Source organism: Cherax quadricarinatus, chromosome 10, assembly GCF_038502225.1.
Source record: "Cherax quadricarinatus isolate ZL_2023a chromosome 10, ASM3850222v1, whole genome shotgun sequence".
Taxonomy (NCBI): Eukaryota; Metazoa; Arthropoda; class Malacostraca; order Decapoda; family Parastacidae; genus Cherax; species Cherax quadricarinatus.
In genome coordinates, this window is record NC_091301.1 from 7,040,878 (window position 1) to 7,060,519 (window position 19,642).

At 39.2% G+C, this 19,642-nt stretch overlaps 1 protein-coding gene across 6 annotated transcripts in view; it reads right to left on the minus strand.

Moving 5' to 3' along the window:
• LOC128687915 (protein tramtrack, alpha isoform) overlaps positions 1–19,642 on the minus strand; it is a 113,653-nt gene that overhangs the window by 47,781 nt on the left and 46,230 nt on the right. For all 6 annotated transcript variants that reach the window (XM_053775515.2, XM_053775513.2, XM_053775516.2 and 3 more), the window contains exons 5-7: positions 13,572–13,641; positions 7,302–7,502; positions 5,320–5,459 (exon numbers count right to left, since the gene is read on the minus strand). In XM_053775515.2, coding sequence (XP_053631490.1) covers positions 5,320–5,459; positions 7,302–7,502; positions 13,572–13,641 — 411 coding nt within the window. The remainder of the gene's footprint in view (positions 1–5,319; positions 5,460–7,301; positions 7,503–13,571; positions 13,642–19,642) is intronic.

The following is a 19,642-nucleotide window of genomic DNA, read 5'->3' on the forward strand; positions in this document are numbered from 1 at the left end:
CGAGTTGGAAGTCATTGTCGACACTGGGAGAAACACACTCGATGATGACAGACGGATGTTGGGCATTTCTGGTAATGTCGTTCGCAAGATGATGGAACCATACCTTGGCAAGGGTCATACATTGTACACAGACAACTGGTATACAAGCCCTATGCTCGCTGATTTCCTACGTGTGAACAATACTGATATATGTGGAATGGTGAGAAGGAATAGAAAACATATGCCAAGGTTCAGTGGAGGCAGTGCTGAAGGTGCAGTGCAAGTATTTCATGCCAATGACATCATGGCACTGACATGGCATGACAAACGGGACGTGAAACTGCTGTCAACCATCCACAGAAACGAGATGGTACAAACAGATAAAGTGAACCGGGATACCAATGAACGTATTGACAAGCCAGCTGCTATCAACTATACGAACAATATGTGACTAGCTGACAAGTGTCAGCTATTGTATGATGATAGGGTTCGTTGACTGTGTGCGTAGGAGTCGCCAGTGGTATATAAAAGTGTTTTTCCACTTTGTACACACTACGGTGCTCAATGCATTCAATGTGTACAAAATAAAGGCTGGAAAACGACAACGTTTTGCAGATTTCTCCCTAAATGTCGTAAAACAGACAGGAAAAAAGTATGGTACCACACCTGTACCTGCCCCTCAACAGCGACTTATCCCCCAACCACAGCCAGTAGGGTAAGTGCTAGACCGAAACATTCCTAACTGTCATTACCTGGTACCAATACCTGGTAATACTTCCACAAGGAAGTATTACCAGAAAAGATGCGGTGTGCTACCATCACAAAATGACCCCAACATCAGAAGGACACATGATTCATATGTCACCAGTGTGGGGTGGCACTCTATATCATACAATAGTGGACTTCCAGAAACCTAAGTGGGACATGTAAATACAGTGGACCCCCGCATAACGATTACCTCCGAATGTGACCAATTATGTAAGTGTATTTATGTAAGTGCGTTTGTACGTGTATGTTTGGGGGTCTGAAATGGACTAATCTACTTCACAATATTTCTTATGGGAACAAATTCGGTCAGTACTGGCACCTGAACATACGTCTGGAGTGAAAAAATATCGTTAACCGGGGGTCCACTGTACTTGTATATAGTTGAAGATAATAGAATGTGATTCAGCCAGGTGTGCAATATCACCTATCAGTGTGTACATGTGTGTTTGTGGCAGTATGATAATAATTTCGTATATAATGTTGGAGTATAAACAACAGTTGCTGTCAGGTGATTGCCAAGTGCCAACTTCACGCCCTCCTATTTCAGTAAGTACTAACCCTAAATTTTTTATCGTATAACACTTAGAAAAATGTGATCTTTATTTTTAAACTTTTTTTTTTTTTTTTTCAAAATATTCAGAGCACTGGGCGAGAGAATGTACAGTGGTCCCTCAATAATCGTCCGGCCTGAAAGTCGTCAATTTCGGAAATAGTCCTGTTTTTTCGTCAAAATATTGGCTCGCAAATGGTCTGGTAACTCGCTAATAGTCCTTCGTCCTGGATGCGTACTCACGCTCTGAGCCGCCTCGGCCTTTCCTTCCCAGCCAGTGTGCCATTGTTTACCAGTGAGTGACGGTAACCTCACATGCTCCTACGAAATATTTCATAATATTCCATTGATTTTAGTGCTTGCAAGTACTAAATAAGCTACCATGGCTCCAAATAAAGCTAGTGCCACCCCTTTGGTAAAGAATGTGAGAAACACATAATTTATGAAAAAAATTGTAGAAAAATACAAAGATGGTGGTGCTAGAGTGGAAGCAGTTGTGATAGTGGTTGATGAACATAAGAACATAAGAAAGGAGGATCACTGCAGCAGGCCTGTTGGCCCATGCTCGGCAGGTCCTTTACAATTCATCCCACTAACGATACATTTTCCCAACCCAGTCCTCAATGCTACCCAAGAAATAAGCTTTGATAACTCTATCCACTCATTTGCAAGTCCCAAATGAGTGGATAGAGTTATCCGAGCTTATTTCTTGGGTAGCATTGAGGACTGGGTTGGGAAAATATTTCGTTAGTGGGATGAATTGTAAAGGACCTGCCGAGCATGGGCCAACAGGCCTGCTGCAGTGATCCTCCTTTCTTATGTTCTTATGTTCATCAACCACTATCACAACTGCTTCCACTCTACCACCACCATCTTTGTATTTTTCTACAAAATTTTTCATAAATTATATGTTTCTCACATTCTTTAGCAAAGGGCTGGCAGTAGAAGCTTTCTTTCGTGGTAGTGATGGTGGTAACAGTTGTAATAGTGGTAGAAGGTCGTAGTGATGGTGGTAGAGGGTTCCTTCTTTAGTGATTCAGCAATTCTACCAACTCCTCCAATGTTGTTGGAGTTATAAAGGGCTACAAAAACCACCGCCGCCTCACCACCATTATGGACGGTTTACACTCAGTGGCCCTTATATACCCAACAACAACACAACACCTCTCGTGACATACGTAATGACTTATTTTATTCATTCTAGAGTATATTCCATGTATCTATCTTATAAATATTGTTTATTATGTCATATTAGTTGAATTGTAATAGATAAATAAGCCATAGAGTTGATATTAGTGTCATATTCTCCAACAATAAATTTGTCATCCCTCCCTCACACAAACAAATAGCCAATAAGAACATAACAATGGAAGAACACTGCAGGTCTACTGGCCCATACAAGGCAGGTCCTTATCAAAATGACCTCCACCCAAAGCTACCCAAGAATTTACTCCCGTACCCAATGACACAAATCAAACTCAGCTCCTCCAACTTGTATATTTGTCCAATCTCTTCTTGAAGCTACCCAAGGTCCTAGCCTCGATCACCCTACTGGTAAGTGTGATGTTAAATAAGAACTTAAGAAAGTAGGAACACTGGAACAGGCCCGCTGGCCCATACTAGGCCAGTCCTTCACAAATCCAACCCACTAACAGAACAAATGCTACCCAAGCAATAAACTCAGGTGCAAGTCCGACTCAAATCCAACCCCTTTCACTCGTGTATTTTTTTTTTTTTTTCAACAAGTCGGCCGTCTCCCACCGAGGCAGGGTGACCCAAAAAAGAAAGAAAATCCCCAAAAAGAAAATACTTTCATCATCATTCAACACTTTCACCACACTCGCACATTATCACTGTTTTTGCAGAGGTGCTCAGAATACAACAGTCTAGAAGCATACACATATAAAGATACACAACATATCCCTCCAAACTGCCAATATCCCAAACCCCTCCTTTAAAGTGCAGGCATTGTACTTCCCATTTCCAGGACTCAAGTCCGACTATATGAAAATAACCGGTTTCCCTGAATCCCTTCACTAAATATTACCCTGCTCACACTCCAACAGATCGTCAGGTCCCAAGTACCATTCGTCTCCATTCACTCCTATCTAACACGCTCACGCACGCCTGCTGGAAGTATTTATCCAACCTAAATTTGAAACTACCCATGCCATAGCTTTTAGAACATTGGAAAGGAGGAACACTGCAATAAGCCTGTTGGCCCATACTAGGCCGGTCCTTCACAAATCCAACCCACTAACAGAACAAATGCTACCCAAGCAATAAGCTCAGGTGCAAGTCCGACTCAAATCCAACCCCTCTCACTCGTGTATTTATCCAACCTAACTTTGAAACTACCCAATGTTTTAGCTTCGATCACCCTACTAGGCAGACAGTTCCACTCATCAACTACCCCTATTACCAATGTTCATTTATACATTTTATTAGTGCCCTAGAGTCCTTATGGAGGGGGATTCCCCTTCCAAATAACCTCTCTTCCCTCTCTCCTCCTCCCCGTCTTCCATTTATCAACAACAGCCTTCAATAAAGGTAACTGTCATGTTGAATGTTCATTCTTTTGTGCATGTAAATCTATCTTTTAGGTAAAAAAAAAAATTGTTGTTGATACTTCTGGGTGTCTGGAACGAATTAATTGGATTTACATTATTTCTTATGGGGAAAATTGATTCGAAAATCGTCCATTTCGATAATAGTCCCACTTCCAGGAACGGATTATTGACGATTATTAAGGGACCACTGTATATACACGTTTGGACAGTTTACAGGTTAAATGTATCCTCATTTTGTCCCATTATTCATACCCAAATTTCTTCCTTTGCTATAATTCTTATGAGTGTCAATATTAATCACAAGTCTTTTTTAGAAATGTGATGCAAGATTTATCATAAAAGAATGATTAGGCAAATTGGGTTAACATCAGAACATAAAAGCATAATATTTTGGACGGTCAAACAAAGCAAAGAATCGAGAAAAGCCTATAAACAAAAGGCACAATTTGTATTATGCTCCAACAAACAGCTGATGGATGATGACAGTGGCAGCTACAGTCACCACTATGAAAATGCATTAAATAGAAAGTTTTATTAAATATAAAATAAAAAAAAAAAATCATCTTCAATTCTCACAGTCCTTTGACAGCATAAAATTATAATTTAGGAAGATAGTTGATAATGAATGTGTTCTGTACTCTCAGCCTCCTCCCAGAGCACTGATAACATTCACAGACACATTAATAATAGCAGAAATATATCTAAATATTAGGACACAGGCCATTATATACACCTGGAAATGCTGAAATACAAACAATAGTAAATCTTCAGTCTGAAAGTTACCAATACTTTATTTCATATTAAAGGTAAAAATACAAGTAAACTGCTTCTTAATGATTTAGGGCAGATTAGATTATTCTGTGCCCAAACAGATTTTTTATGCAAAGATGTGCAGTACTGTATATTGCTGGATTATCAAGAGGATAGGTACACAACTGATTTATGCTGTTAAAAATAAGTGGTTTCCTATGGAGTTTTAAAGAGAGGAAATGAACACTTCTCGCCTGCCACTTGACTGCTTATTGCCATATGCTGCTAAGCAAATTTATATTTTATTTTTATATAAAATTTAGATTTTTGGCATGCTAATTTAATATTTATCAAGTTACATCTGTGGATAGCTGTTTAGCCAGACTTTAACGACTTAAGAGATTTGTAAATAACTTAAGGGACAAATATATTTTCCTTAAAACTGTTTTGCCCCTAGGAGTTTATCAATTCCTGATGACCAAACCAAATTTTCAATTATTGAAGATCAGATTACAAACTTTCAACATCCTAATGCACATAAAAATTGTCAGAAACTGTTTTGCAAGTTAGCCTTTTTTCTTTAAATAATCAAATTTTGTCTTATGTTATAAACTTCAGATAGCACCAATATACATAGCACACGTGTTTCCAGGAATGTAAGTGCAGTGACAGAAGTTTTGACTGTATTAAGATTATGTTCACCTGTTGCACTGTTTGTTGTGGTTGTGTCTGCTGCACAGCTTGCTGATGTACAGTTTGTTGCTGGTGTGGCTGTTGCTGTGCTACCTGACCAGCTCCAATACTTGTGACTTTGTTAATATTGCCTTGCTGATCTACTGTACCTGAAAGAAAATGTTTGAAAACAACTTAATTTAAATTATCAATCTACTTTTTAACACAGATTATGAATACTTTGGAAAGCAAAATTTTTAATAAAATAGTTTTCAGGCAATTTCTAAACTGATATGCAACAGATGGCTACTCGAAGAGCTGAACTTAATAAGACTTGCCACAAAAATGTAGAACAATCATCATTACCATTCAGAACAGCAATTAAGATAATAAAAAAGGGACATGAGAATGAGAAGATCTGAGGAAATTATAGCTATGAAAACCTGGAAACATAATGGGGAAACATTCCTTGGAAGAGCTAGATCCTTCCAAGTAACAGAGAGAATAAGAGTATTTCCCAGGGACTCCTATGCTGTCAGAAGAAAAGCAATAATGTAACCCCAATGAATATGGAGGTTTCATTTGTGGAGTACTCACACTGTTGGGTAAAAATGGGTCAAGAAATGAGGGGTTTGTGTGTGCAGCTAAAGTTTTAGTTATATGCTAATTTTCTCATTTTTTTATCATAATCTGTAAACATGTTTATTAATAGTAGTAAGAGTGACCTTCAGGAATCTGAAAATAAGCCATTTCAGAACAAGCATACTTTGACATGCCCATCAGGTTAACAATATAGTACAATAGCATTTTTATTATTTTAACTTTTGCATCACTTTTTTATAGGCTTAGAAAACTGATAAGGTAGACAGGTATAGGCTGCTCAAGAGGTGAGAAACAGGAACTCGGAGACACAGATGACCCACAGGAAGTATTTCTTCAGTCTCAGAGTGGTCAGAAATTTGAATGATCACTGTGAGGAAACTGTGGAAGTAGGTTCCATACATAGCTTGAAGAGCAAGTATGACAGGGCCCAAGAAGTTAGGAAAGAACAATTCTGGCAAATGGCAAGCTGAGAGGCAGGACCACAGCTGAGACTCAACCCCTGCAACCACATATAAGAGGGTACACAACACCAACCTTAGTGCAGATCACCAGATTATTGTTGTATTAAAAAATCATTAAAAAGAAGAAAGCAAAAAACTTAATTGCTCTCACATAAGAGCTTCCTTGAGTGACCAGGCCAACCAGTGTACTGTAAATACAAATACTACAGGTAATACAACAATGATTTTCTGGCAATGGGTGGTCCGGCACCTCTTAGTCCAGAGAAAATTACATGGGTGGCTACAGATGAAGTGTAGTGCATGCTAATTTTCTTTTTTTACAGTGCAGTTGCTGATGGCAACCCCCATGATTTTATGCAATTCTAAATGTATTTTGCTAACAACTAACCCTAGCTATGGGTAGGGTTAATAACTATGGCTAATGACAAGTTAACCAAGCCATCAGGTGAATTAATCCAAGGGATACAACAACATTCTTTCATGATGAAACAAGAGATTATGGAATTTTATTGGGAACATTAAAACACCTGTAACAACTATGCTTGGATGAAATGTCAAAAAAAGATAGCCAAGAACAATGTGTTATAACAGTAGACCTACATCTGAAAATCCCGTGGCTTCAAGTTCATGTACCCCAGATGTCCTCCCCTGCAACATCACAAAATCCAGTCAACTATGAAAGACAGTAATCCTGATAACCATCAACTTCCAGACCTTTGTGATTAGCTCTATAGCTCAAGTTTCATTTACACTAATGTTTATCGAAGCTTTTAGTAGTCCAGGGTGCTTTAGAGACATGGGAGCTGAATAGTTAGTGGGTTCAGAGATGTATTGCTAAATTAAGTGACCCCATGCTTGTCAGGCAAAATCAATATTCTGGAAAGGCTTAGGAAACAAGGGTGCCAGAAAACTGGTAATGTATCTGTAGCACAAAAAAATCTTACATACCAATAATATTTGGCATCACTTTGCGAAACTGTGGTCCAGGCTTTTTAGCAGCATTGGATGAACTTTTATCTAGCAGAAATGCATACTTTTTAGTTTCTGCCTTAGTTTCACCTGTGGCAGGTGCTTGTTGAACCATCTTCCCAGGAGGTTGTACAGCAGATTTGGGTGGCTGCTGAACTGTTGTGCTGTACTGTGCATTAGCTGTTAAACAAAATAAATATCAATATTGTAAATGCTAAAAATCAAAGCTTATACTATTCAATAGAAAAATGTAAGTGAAAACCTTGGAATATGGGTCTTTGTTTCATTAACAGCTGACAATGTGTCATAATACTGTACTTGTCCTCTACACACGAATTTATAACAGCCATTTCCCACCAAAGCAGGGTAACAAAGAACAAAACATTCACCATCGCTCAATTCCTAACAGTTAAATGACTCGATGAGCCATCACATCCTCACTCATACTCTGGAGATAAATTGATTTAAAATAATTTTTAATACATGAAAAGAGAAAGAAATCATTTTTTTTATTAACACACTGGCCATTTACCACCAAGGTAGGGTGGCCCAAAACAGAAAAACTTTAAAATCATTCACTCCATCACTATCTTGCCTGAGGTGTGCTTATACTAGTTACAAAACTGCAACATTAAAACCCCCTCTCCAGGACTCAAGTCTGGCCTGCTAGTTTCCCTGAATCCCTTTATAAATACAGTGGACCCCCGCTTAACGATCACCTCCAAATGCGACCAATTATGTAAGTGTATTTATGTAAGTGCGTTTGTACGTGTATGTTTGGGGGTCTGAAATGGACTAATCTACTTCACAATATTCCTTATGGGAAAAAATTTGGTCAGTACTGGCACCTGAACATACTACTGGAATTAAAAAAGTTCGTTAACCGGGGGTCCACTGTATAAGTCTTCTTTCGTCTTTCAACACACCGGCCATATCCCACTGAGGTGGGGTGGCCCAAAAGGAAAAATGAAAGTTTCTCCTTTTACATTTAGTAATATATACAAGAGTAAGGGTTACTAGCCCCTTGCTCCTGGCATTTTAGTCGCCTCTTATGACACACATGGCTTATGGAGGAAGGATTCTGTTCCACTTCCCCATGCAGATAAGTGGAAATAAACAAGAAGAACCAGCAAGAAAAATAGAAGAAAACCCAGAAGGGTGTATATATACGCTTGTACATGCATGTGTAGTGTGACCTATATGCAAGTAGAAGTAGCAAGTACCTGAAATCTTGCACGTTTATAAGTACAGTGAAACCTTGACTTACGAGTGTCCCAACAAACGAGTTTTTCGAGATACGAGCCGTCGCTTGGTCAGTTTTTTCCTCAGTTACGAGTGAGCTTCCCCCTAAACAGACAAACTGCACACCTTGCTTGTTTATCTATGATTCTATGCTTTAATTCCATGGACATCATCCTCTTTCTTCTCAGCACTGTCCTTTGCACTTACTTTCTTACGACCCATGGTTAGAAAAAAAAAATTGGCAAAATAACTGCACAAAATGCAAGCAAAACACGAGAAAAATGCTTCCATAGTGAGATAAACAGTGCACTGAGTTGGCAGCATTCCGAAGCCCCTCATTATTATTATATATTCTTATTATTATATTATAATAATTATTATTATTAATTTAGGGAATTGAAGCTCGCTTGTTATTATTATAATAACTATTACAGTGGACCCCCGGTTTTCATAATTAATCCTTCCCAGAGAGAGTGACTAAACCTGAACCTGATGAATTCAGAATTAATTTTCCCCATTAGATATAATGGAAATCCAATTACAGTGGACCCCCAGTTAACGATATTTTTTCACTCCAGAAGTATGTTCAGGTGCCAGTACTGACCGAATTTGTTCCCATAAGGAATATTGTGAAGTAGATTAGTCCATTTCAGACCCCCAAATATACACGTGCAAACGCACTTACATAAATACACTTACATAATTGGTTGCATTCGGAGGTGATCGTTATGCGGGGGTCCACTGTAGTCAGTTTCAGACACCCAAAAGAATTAACAAAAAATGTTTTCTACATGAAATATACATTTACCTACACAGAAAACAAGGATGAGACGAGAATAAAACAATAGTAACATCACACTTACCTTTATTGAAGACATGGTGATGTATGGATGATGGGAGGAGGGGTGAGGATGGAGGAGTTTATAGTTGTTTGGAAGTGATATCCCCTTCCATAAAGACTTCAGGTATCAAGTCCTTATCCTGGGTTACTTCCCATTTTTGTTTTTTAATGCCACTAGGACCAGCTTGAGAGTCACTGGACCCTTGTCACTCAAAAAAAGTGTTCCGGAGAGGTCTGTTTCTGGCATATGTTAGGAATTGCGTTGGGAGACAGGACAAGATAGTTCTTCAATATGACACTAATATCAGCTCTATGGCTCATTTATCTAACAGAATTCATCTAATATGACATAATAAACAATATTAATAACATAGAAACATGATATATACTCTAGAATGAATAAAATATTGCATTAAGAATGTCACGAGTGGTGGTATGTTGTTTGTTGCTGGGTGTATAAGGGCCACTGAAAGATAATCCTTGCATAGTGGTGAAGGCGGTAGAAAGCAGCAGCAGAGGTGGCGGTGTTAGTCAGTAGCCCTATATACATGTACCTCCAACAACAAAGGAGGAATCAGTTTCATGCTGTCCTTTTTCTATCGCTCAATCGCTTAACTTACTTGCTACACTGTTAATGCTACACTTTATTGCTGGCTGGCGCTATAGCCTTTATCGACTCCTGCTGCTTTAGTATTGTACATATTGCAGAATTACTGAAAATGGCACATTCTCCCCTCTCTCTCAGCCCTTTACCAAAGGGCTGGCTGGACTAGGAACTTTCTTTGGGCCCACAGTGGCTTATTTAGCAGTTGCAAGCACTAAAACGAATGGAATATAAAATATATCGTATGAACGTATGGGATCATCCTCACCGGCTGATAAACAATGGCACACTGGCTGTAAATGGTGTGTCAGACCGCTTGGGCGGCGCGGACACGTTTGGGACTAAAGACTAATATCAAGTTCAATGATGATCACCAAGCCAATATTTTGACAAAAAAACATTACTTATTCCAAATATTACGAATTCGATGATGACGTAATCCGGGGGTCCACTGTGGACCAAGATTTATACACCCTCTGCCATCCTATCCCTCTCCATCCTCTTTAATTGCCCAAGCCACCTCAACAACCCCTCCTCAGCCCTTTGAATTATACATGGCAACCCCACAAAGTCTTAATTTCTACACTGAATTTTCTGTATACGCATTTGCACCACACATTGCTCTCAAACATGACGTCTCCAGTGTTTTTCTTTTTTTCAGCGCTTCTAGCTAACTCCTTCCTGCAACATTCAAAACCCACACCTCACACCCATAAAAGTGCTGGTACCACTATATTGATATACAATATTCCCTCTTTTTTTGGCCTACAGAGAAAAAAAATTTCTCTCCACAGATGCCTCAAGATACCAACTACCTCACTTTTCACAGACCAGTCTACTGACAAGTCCACTCCCACATATTTAACCCTTTCACTGTTGGTGCCGTAGCACTACGGCTGGCAAGCCAGTGTTGGTGCATTAGTATTATGCCAAAATTCTAGCGGCTTCAAATCTAGCGGGAGAAAGCTGGTACACCTACATATGAGAGAATGGGTCTGCGTGGTCAGTGTGCACATTATAAAAAAAATACTGAACCACACAGTGCATGATGAGAAAAAAAAAACTTAGACCGTACTTTTGGTTTAAAACACCAACATTGAGGTACATTTTCATATGGTATTTATGATTGTATTCTCATTTTCTTGGCCTCATTTGATAGAATAAAAGATACATTACAGAAATAGAGATGATTTTGATTGGTTTCAGGATGAAAAGTACCTTGAAACTGAGCTCGAAATATTGGAAATTTTCGATTTTTGCCGATGTTCAAGAGTAAACAAATGACGTCACCGTCCAATATCTGTCCAACTGGCCAGTCTAATATGCAGTCACAAATGGGTTGACATTATTTATACAATTATTACAATAATGCAGTAGTCTGCATGACAGTATGTCTTTATTTTTTGTGTGAATAAAAATTCAAAATGGAAAGCAAGAGTAATATAAGAGGGGCCAGGAGATGTGACTAATGAACAGCGAAAATTTTATTTTAGGAATGTCTGCACTGTTTATTCTCGACCCTATTTTGAAATTGGCGTATTTTGAAATTTGTGTGAAACTGGCCAAATTGCCAATATCTGACCACTTTATTGGAAAGTTGAAATCAGTAAATGGGAAGTTTCTTGTACTCAGTCAATAGAACAAATGAAGTTCTAGCGAAATAGCTACGAGTTTGGTCTAGTGGAACAATGGAATTGGCAGAAAATAGGGCTCAAAGTGGGTGAAATCGCCAATGCACATATATTGCCGAGACCACTAACTTCGCGAGAGCATAATTCCGCAAGTTTTCCATCAAATTTTGTACTTTTGGAGTCATTACCATCAGGAAAAGATTCTCTATCATTTCATAAGAAAAAACTTTTTTTTTTTAAATTCTTCGACACTAAGAGCAAGTTTGTGAGCAGGGGTCGGAACAGTGAAAGGGATAAATACTATAGAGGGGTGGTTTGGTCATTCAGAGAGGATGGAACAAAACAGGATGACTTGGGGGTTGTGTAAATCTGTAGCTGAGGGGAGGAGGGGTAGGGGTCATCCTAGGAAAAGATTGAGGGAGGGGATAAAAGAGGTTTTGTGTGCAAGGGGCTTGAACATGCAGCAGGCATGTGTGAGCATATTAGATAGGAGTGAATGGAGACAAAAGGTTTTTGAGACCTGACAAGTTGTCGGAGTGTGAGCAGGGTAATATTCTGTGAAGGAATTCAGGGAAACCAGTTAGCCGGACTTGAGTCCTGGAGGTGGGAAGTACAATGCCTGCACTTTAAAGGAGGGGTTTGGGATATTGGCTGTTTGGAGTGATATCTAAACTGTTGTACCTGACAGTGATTGTGTGAACACTGGTGAGTGTTGAATTGTGGTGAAAGTGTTTCATTCTTTTTTGGGTCACCCTGCCTTGGTAGGAGAAAGCCATAGCGTTAAAAAAATAATCCACTTCCTCCATATGCATTCCTTACAATATGATATTCAATCACTGTTACTTACATTTAGGGGGATATTTTAAACCAGCAGGGTTCTCACACTGCCTAGGAAATGGCAGGCAATCAGATTCAATCCAAAGAGAGGACAAGTTAATTAAATTCCCAAAGGATGGGAGGCAATTAGTTCAATATAAGGGAAGGAAAAGTTCAATTCCTTGGATCAAAAGCCCCTTACCTACCTCAACAAACCCCCCTTGAAAGCTTTCTCTAATCACCACCTTCAACTTAACTCTCCACATTGCCGGTTCCCCATGTTGGTGACAATTCTCCCAATCTATTACTCTATGGTAAAAATCTTCCATTATAAGCAGCTTTGCTTGAGCCCTGTTTCTGCTATGATGTCAGCCATCATTCTGTTATTCTCATATTCCAGCCTCAGTCCTATTATTAGGTGGCAGGGAGCATATCTCCGCAACTACTACCTGGAGTCTACCAGTCTTAACTGCGCACATTATGAAATCATATTCCTCTATTTATTCCTCTCACTTCTTTAAAGCTCCATTTACTTTTAATTAATACTGTCACTCTTCCTCCTCCCCTATTCATTCTATCTTTCCCTAACACTTGGTATCCTGTTGAAAATAGGCATCTGGTATCATTTGTTGACTTTTCCTCAGTGGTAACTATCTCATGTTTGGCATGACTTCAGCTATGCTTTCTTTCAATTCATCGCTCTTGTTAGAAAAACAAACTGCATTAGTGGACCATACTCTGATACTACTTTCCCTTGCCATGTAATACTCCCATGTCTACTCCCTCTTCATAATGCTCATCAGACAAGAGTAGGGAACATTTTGTTGAGGTTGGTGTAGACCTCCCTACAGAGGTAAGGGTCAGGGACGAGGTTAAGGGCATGGAAGGGGAAAGGAAAAAGTAAGGGAGTAAGAAGAAAGGTGACTGGTGAGGAGTCAGTATTAGTGATGGTGCTAGAAAGGTGGGGACTGGTACAGAGCTGTGTGTGCATGCATATGTGCTGTGTTTAAGTACAGTATATATTATTTAAGAGTGTCTATGCATTTCCAAACTAATATGAACCAAGATTTTACACATCTATTTTTAAAACAATTGTGAAGCAGTACAGAACTAACATTTTGTCTCTTCTGCAGTAGTAAGACCAGCCTCTTCACACTGAGCAGCAATATCCAGGATTCCTCGTACCTGTCAAAAAATTACCCACGAGGTAAAATCATCAAGCATCTTTACAGATTCAACACAATGAACAATACACATGATTATAAAGAAGGTAAAGGAGCCAGTATATATACGAGAGGGGGCAGGGCCGGGAGTACTATAGCAGAATGAGTGGTGGTGGTGGTAGTAGTAGTGGTAGCAGTAGTACTACTACCTCTACTACTACTACTACAATTATGCTACTACCTCCTCTCATTCTACAACTCCTGTCCCTGTCCCTGTCCCTGCCCCCCCAATTATGATAATGTTTTATTTCTTTGAGCCTTACAAATACTGTAAATACATGGGTACATGTATGTGTAAAATAGTAGCGACCAAAAGCCGCTAATTATGCAATGCATAATAGGCAACTAATCATAAGGCCTACATTTACTTATTATTATTAACATTCAAGGAGACAGCACTAAATTCAAAGGTATTATAAAGAGCCTGGGGAAATGTGTTACCTTGATCCCTCTTTTTAGTTCCTCTAAAGCTGAGCATGAGAACATGCATGCCTTATAAGAATTTTTGTTATTAACCATGATGAATAAATGACAGATTTTGTTATGTTAACTGTCCAACGTACTAGAACACAGGTGCTGGTATTATGTATGATGTACTAGTATGCACCATTTTTCATACTCACAAATCTGCCTCCTGCCAATATTTTTACCTCAGGGCAACTCTTTGGGTCTTCTTTTATCTGTTCATACATTTGAGAAAAAAATCTAACACCAGAAGACTCCACACAATGTATCATGGTTAACTACTCAGGGGATGTCTATAGTATGTCTAACATACTAGTATGCCTCACTAGCAAAGCAAACAAAGAAACCAGAAGTTGCAGCACCACCAGCTTCCCTGCCAGCAAACAGGGTGTACAAGTGGCTCAAAGATGATGTATTCAGTCCAAATTTATTACACTTTCATGATATAACAATCGAATTCAGCCACAAAGCACACCAGGATAACCCAGTAGTCAATGTGAATATTTTCCATGTTCTGTAATTGTAATGTTGCAATACACAAATAACCCGCACATAAAAGAGAGAAGCTTACGACGACGTTTCGGTCCGACTTGGACCGAATGGTCCAAGTCGGACCGAAACGTCGTCGTAAGCTTCTCTCTTTTATGTGCGGGTTATTTGTGTATCGTTCCAGTCACGGTATTGTGCCTTCTTTGTTAGTAATGTTGCAAGTATTCCTTGTAGATAAACTTAAAAGACCAAAACAGTTTAATTAAGAAAAATAAATAAATATATATATACATTTATTTTATTTTTTTTTTTTTTTTTTTTTTTTTTCAACAAGTCGGCCGTCTCCCACCGAGGCAGGGTGACCCAAAAAAGAAAGAAAATCCCCAAAAAGAAAATACTTTCATCATCATTCAACACTTTCACCACACTCGCACATTATCACTGTTTTTGCAGAGGTGCTCAGAATACAACAGTTTAGAAGCATAAACATATAAAGATACACAACATATCCCTCCAAACTGCCAATATCCCAAACCCCTCCTTTAAAGTGCAGGCATTGTACTTCCCATTTCCAGGACTCAAGTCCGACTATATGAAAATAACCGGTTTCCCTGAATCCCTTCACTAAATATTACCCTGCTCACACTCCAACAGATCGTCAGGTCCCAAGTACCATTCGTCTCCATTCACTCCTATCTAACACGCTCACGCACGCTTGCTGGAAGTCCAAGCCCCTTACCCACAAAACCTCCTTTACCCCCTCTCTCCAACCCTTTCGAGGACGACCCCTACCCCGCCTTCCTTCCCCTATAGATTTATATGCTTTCCATGTCATTCTACTGTGATCCATTCTCTCTAAATGACCAAACCACCTCAACAACCCCTCTTCTGCCCTCTGACTAATACTTTTATTAACTCCACACCTTCTCCTAATTTCCACACTCCGAATTTTCTGCATAATATTTACACCACACATTGCCCTTAAACAGGACATCTCCGCTGCCTCCAACCGTCTCCTCGCTGCTGCATTTACCACCCAAGCTTCACACCCATATAAGAGTGTTGGTACTACTATACTTTCATACATTCCCTTCTTTGCCTCCATAGATAACGTTTTTTGACTCCACATATACCTCAACGCACCACTCACCTTTTTTCCCTCATCAATTCTATGATTAACCTCATCCTTCATAAATCCATCCGCCGACACGTCAACTCCCAAGTATCTGAAAACATTCACTTCTTCCATACTCCTCCTCCCCAATTTGATATCCAATTTTTCTTTATCTAAATCATTTGACACCCTCATCACCTTACTCTTTTCTATGTTCACTTTCAACTTTCTACCTTTACACACATTCCCAAACTCATCCACTAACCTTTGCAATTTTTCTTTAGAATCTCCCATAAGCACAGTATCATCAGCAAAAAGTAACTGTGTCAATTCCCATTTTGAATTTGATTCCCCATAATTTAATCCCACCCCTCTCCCAAACACCCTAGCATTTACTTCCTTTACAACCCCATCTATAAATATATTAAACAACCATGGTGACATTACACATCCCTGTCTAAGACCTACTTTTACCGGGAAGTAGTCTCCCTCTCTTCTACACACCCTAACCTGAGCCTCACTATCCTCATAAAAACTCTTTACAGCATTTAATAACTTACCACCTATTCCATATACTTGCAACATCTGCCACATTGCTCCTCTATCCACTCTATCATATGCCTTTTCTAAATCCATAAATGCAATAAAAACTTCCCTATCTTTATCTAAATACTGTTCACATATATGCTTCAATGTAAACACCTGATCTACACATCCCCTACCCACTCTAAAACCTCCTTGCTCATCCGCAATCCTACATTCTGTCTTACCTCTAATTCTTTCAATTATAACCCTACCGTACACTTTTCCTGGTATACTCAGTAAGCTTATTCCTCTATAATTTTTACAGTCTCTTTTGTCCCCTTTCCCTTTATATAAAGGGACTATACATGCTCTCTGCCAATCCCTAGGTACCTTCCCCTCTTTCATACATTTATTAAACAAAAGTACCAACCACTCCAACACTATATCCCCCCCTGCTTTTAACATTTCTGTCATGATCCCATCAGTTCCAGCTGCTTTACCCCCTTTCATTTTACGTAATGCCTCACGTACCTCCCCCACACTTACATTCTGCTCTTCTTCACTCCTAAAAGATGGTATACCTCCCTGACCAGTGCATGAAATTACTGCCTCTGTTTCTTCCTTAACATTTAAAAGTTCCTCAAAATATTCTCGCCATCTTCCCAATACCTCCATCTCCCCATCTACTAACTCCCCTACTCTGTTTTTAACTGACAAATCCATATTTTCCCTAGGCTTTCTTAACTTGTTTAACTCACTCCAAAATTTTTTCTTATTTTCATTAAAATTTCTTGACAGTGCCTCTCCCACTCTATCATCTGCTCTCCTTTTGCACTCTCTCACCACTCTCTTTACCTTTCTTTTACTCTCCATATACTCTGCTCTTCTTATAACACTTCTGCTTTGTAAAAACCTCTCATAAGCTACCTTTTTCTCTTTTATCACACCCTTTACTTCATCATTCCACCAATCACTCCTCTTTCCTCCTGCCCCCACCCTCCTATAACCACAAACTTCTGCCCCACATTCTAATACTGCATTTTTAAAACTATTCCAACCCTCTTCAACCCCCCCACTACTCATCTTTGCACTAGCCCACCTTTCTGCCAATAGTCGCTTATATCTCACCCGAACTTCCTCCTCCCTTAGTTTATACACTTTCACCTCCCTCTTACTTGTTGTTGCCACCTTCCTCTTTTCCCATCTACCTCTTACTCTAACTGTAGCTACAACTAAATAATGATCCGATATATCAGTTGCCCCTCTATAAACATGTACATCCTGGAGCCTACCCATCAACCTTTTATCCACCAATACATAATCTAATAAACTACTTTCATTACGTGCTACATCATACCTTGTATATTTATTTATCCTCTTTTTCATAAAATATGTATTACTTATTACCAAATTTCTTTCTACACATAGCTCAATTAAAGGCTCCCCATTTACATTTACCCCTGGCACCCCAAATTTACCTACTACTCCCTCCATAACATTTTTACCCACTTTAGCATTAAAATCCCCAACCACCATTACTCTCACACTTGATTCAAAACTCCCCACGCATTCACTCAACATTTCCCAAAATCTCTCTCTCTCCTCTACACTTCTCTCTTCTCCAGGTGCATACACGCTTATTATAACCCACTTTTCACATCCAATCTTTATTTTACTCCACATAATCCTTGAATTAATACATTTATAGTCCCTCTTTTCCTGCCATAGCTTATCCTTCAACATTATTGCTACTCCTTCTTTAGCTCTAACTCTATTTGAAACCCCTGACCTAATCCCATTTATTCCTCTCCACTGAAACTCTCCCACCCCCTTCAGCTTTGTTTCACTTAAAGCCAGGACATCCAGCTTCTTCTCATTCATAACATCCACAATCATCTCTTTCTTATCATTTGCACAACATCCACGCACCTTCAGACTTCCCACTTTGACAATTTTCTTCTTCTTATTCTTTTTAGTAATCTTTACAGCAAAAGGGGTTACTAGCCCATTGTTCCCGGCATTTTAGTTGACTTTTACAACACGCATGGCTTACGGAGGAAAGATTCTTATTCCACTTCCCCATGGATATAAAAGGAAAAGTAATAAGACCAAGAACTATTAAGATAAAATCAAAGAAAACTCAGATGAGTGTGTATAAATAAATGTGTACATGTATGTGTAGTGTGACCTAAGTGTAAGTAGAAGTAGCAAGACATGCCTGTAATCTTGCATATTTATGAGACAGACAAAAGACATCAGCAATCCTACCATCATGTAAAACAATCACAGGCTTCGTTTTACACTCACTTGGCAGGACGGTAGTACCTCCCTGGGTGGTTGCTGTCTACCAACCTACTACCATTATATACATATATATATATATATATATATATATATATATATATATATATATATATATATATTATATATATATATATATATATATACACAGTGGACCCTCGACCAGCGATGGCATCGATTAACGATAAATCTGACTAGCGATACATTTTATCGCAAAAATTTTGCCTCGATTAGCGCTAAAAAACTCGACCAACACTATTCCTTCCATCTGAGACGCGTCCACTTCTGGCCAGTGTTTACAAGCCAGCCAGCCAGCCAGCCACTGCGGTCGCTTCCAAGCATACAATCAGAACATTTCATATTATCACAGCCTTTTTAGTGATTGCACCTGCAAAATAAGTCACCATGGGCCCCAAGAAAGCTTCTAGTGCCAACCCTACAGCAAAAAGGGTGAGAATTACTATGGATATGAAGAAAGAGATCATTGCTAAGTATGAAAGTGGAGTGCATGTCTCCGAGCTGGCCAGTCTGTACACAAAACCCCAATCAACCATCGCTACTATTGTGGCCAAGAAAACGGCAATAAAGGAAGCTGTTCTTGCCAAAGGTGCAACTATGTTTTCAAAACTGAGATCGCAAGTGATAGAAGATGTTGAGAGACTGTTATTGGTATGGATAAACGAAAAAGAGATAGCAGGACATAGCATCTCTCAAGCGATCATATGTGAAAAGGCTAGGAAGTTGCATGACGATTTAATTAGAAAAATGCCAGCAACTAGTGGTGATGTGAGTGAATTTAAGGCCAGCAAAGGTTGGTTTGAGAGATTTAAGAATCGTAGTGGCATACATAGTGTGATAAGGCATGGTGAGGCTGCCAGTTTGGACTAAAAAGCAGCTGAAAAATATGTGCAGGAATTCAAGGAGTACATAGACAGTGAAGGACTGAAACCTGAACAAGTGTTTAATGGTGACACTGACAATGTTGTGAAACACGTTAGGAATGTCATATAAAGGAACGGGAGGTACAGGCCTCTATGGGCAGATATGTTGTGCGACAGAGGTCCAGTGA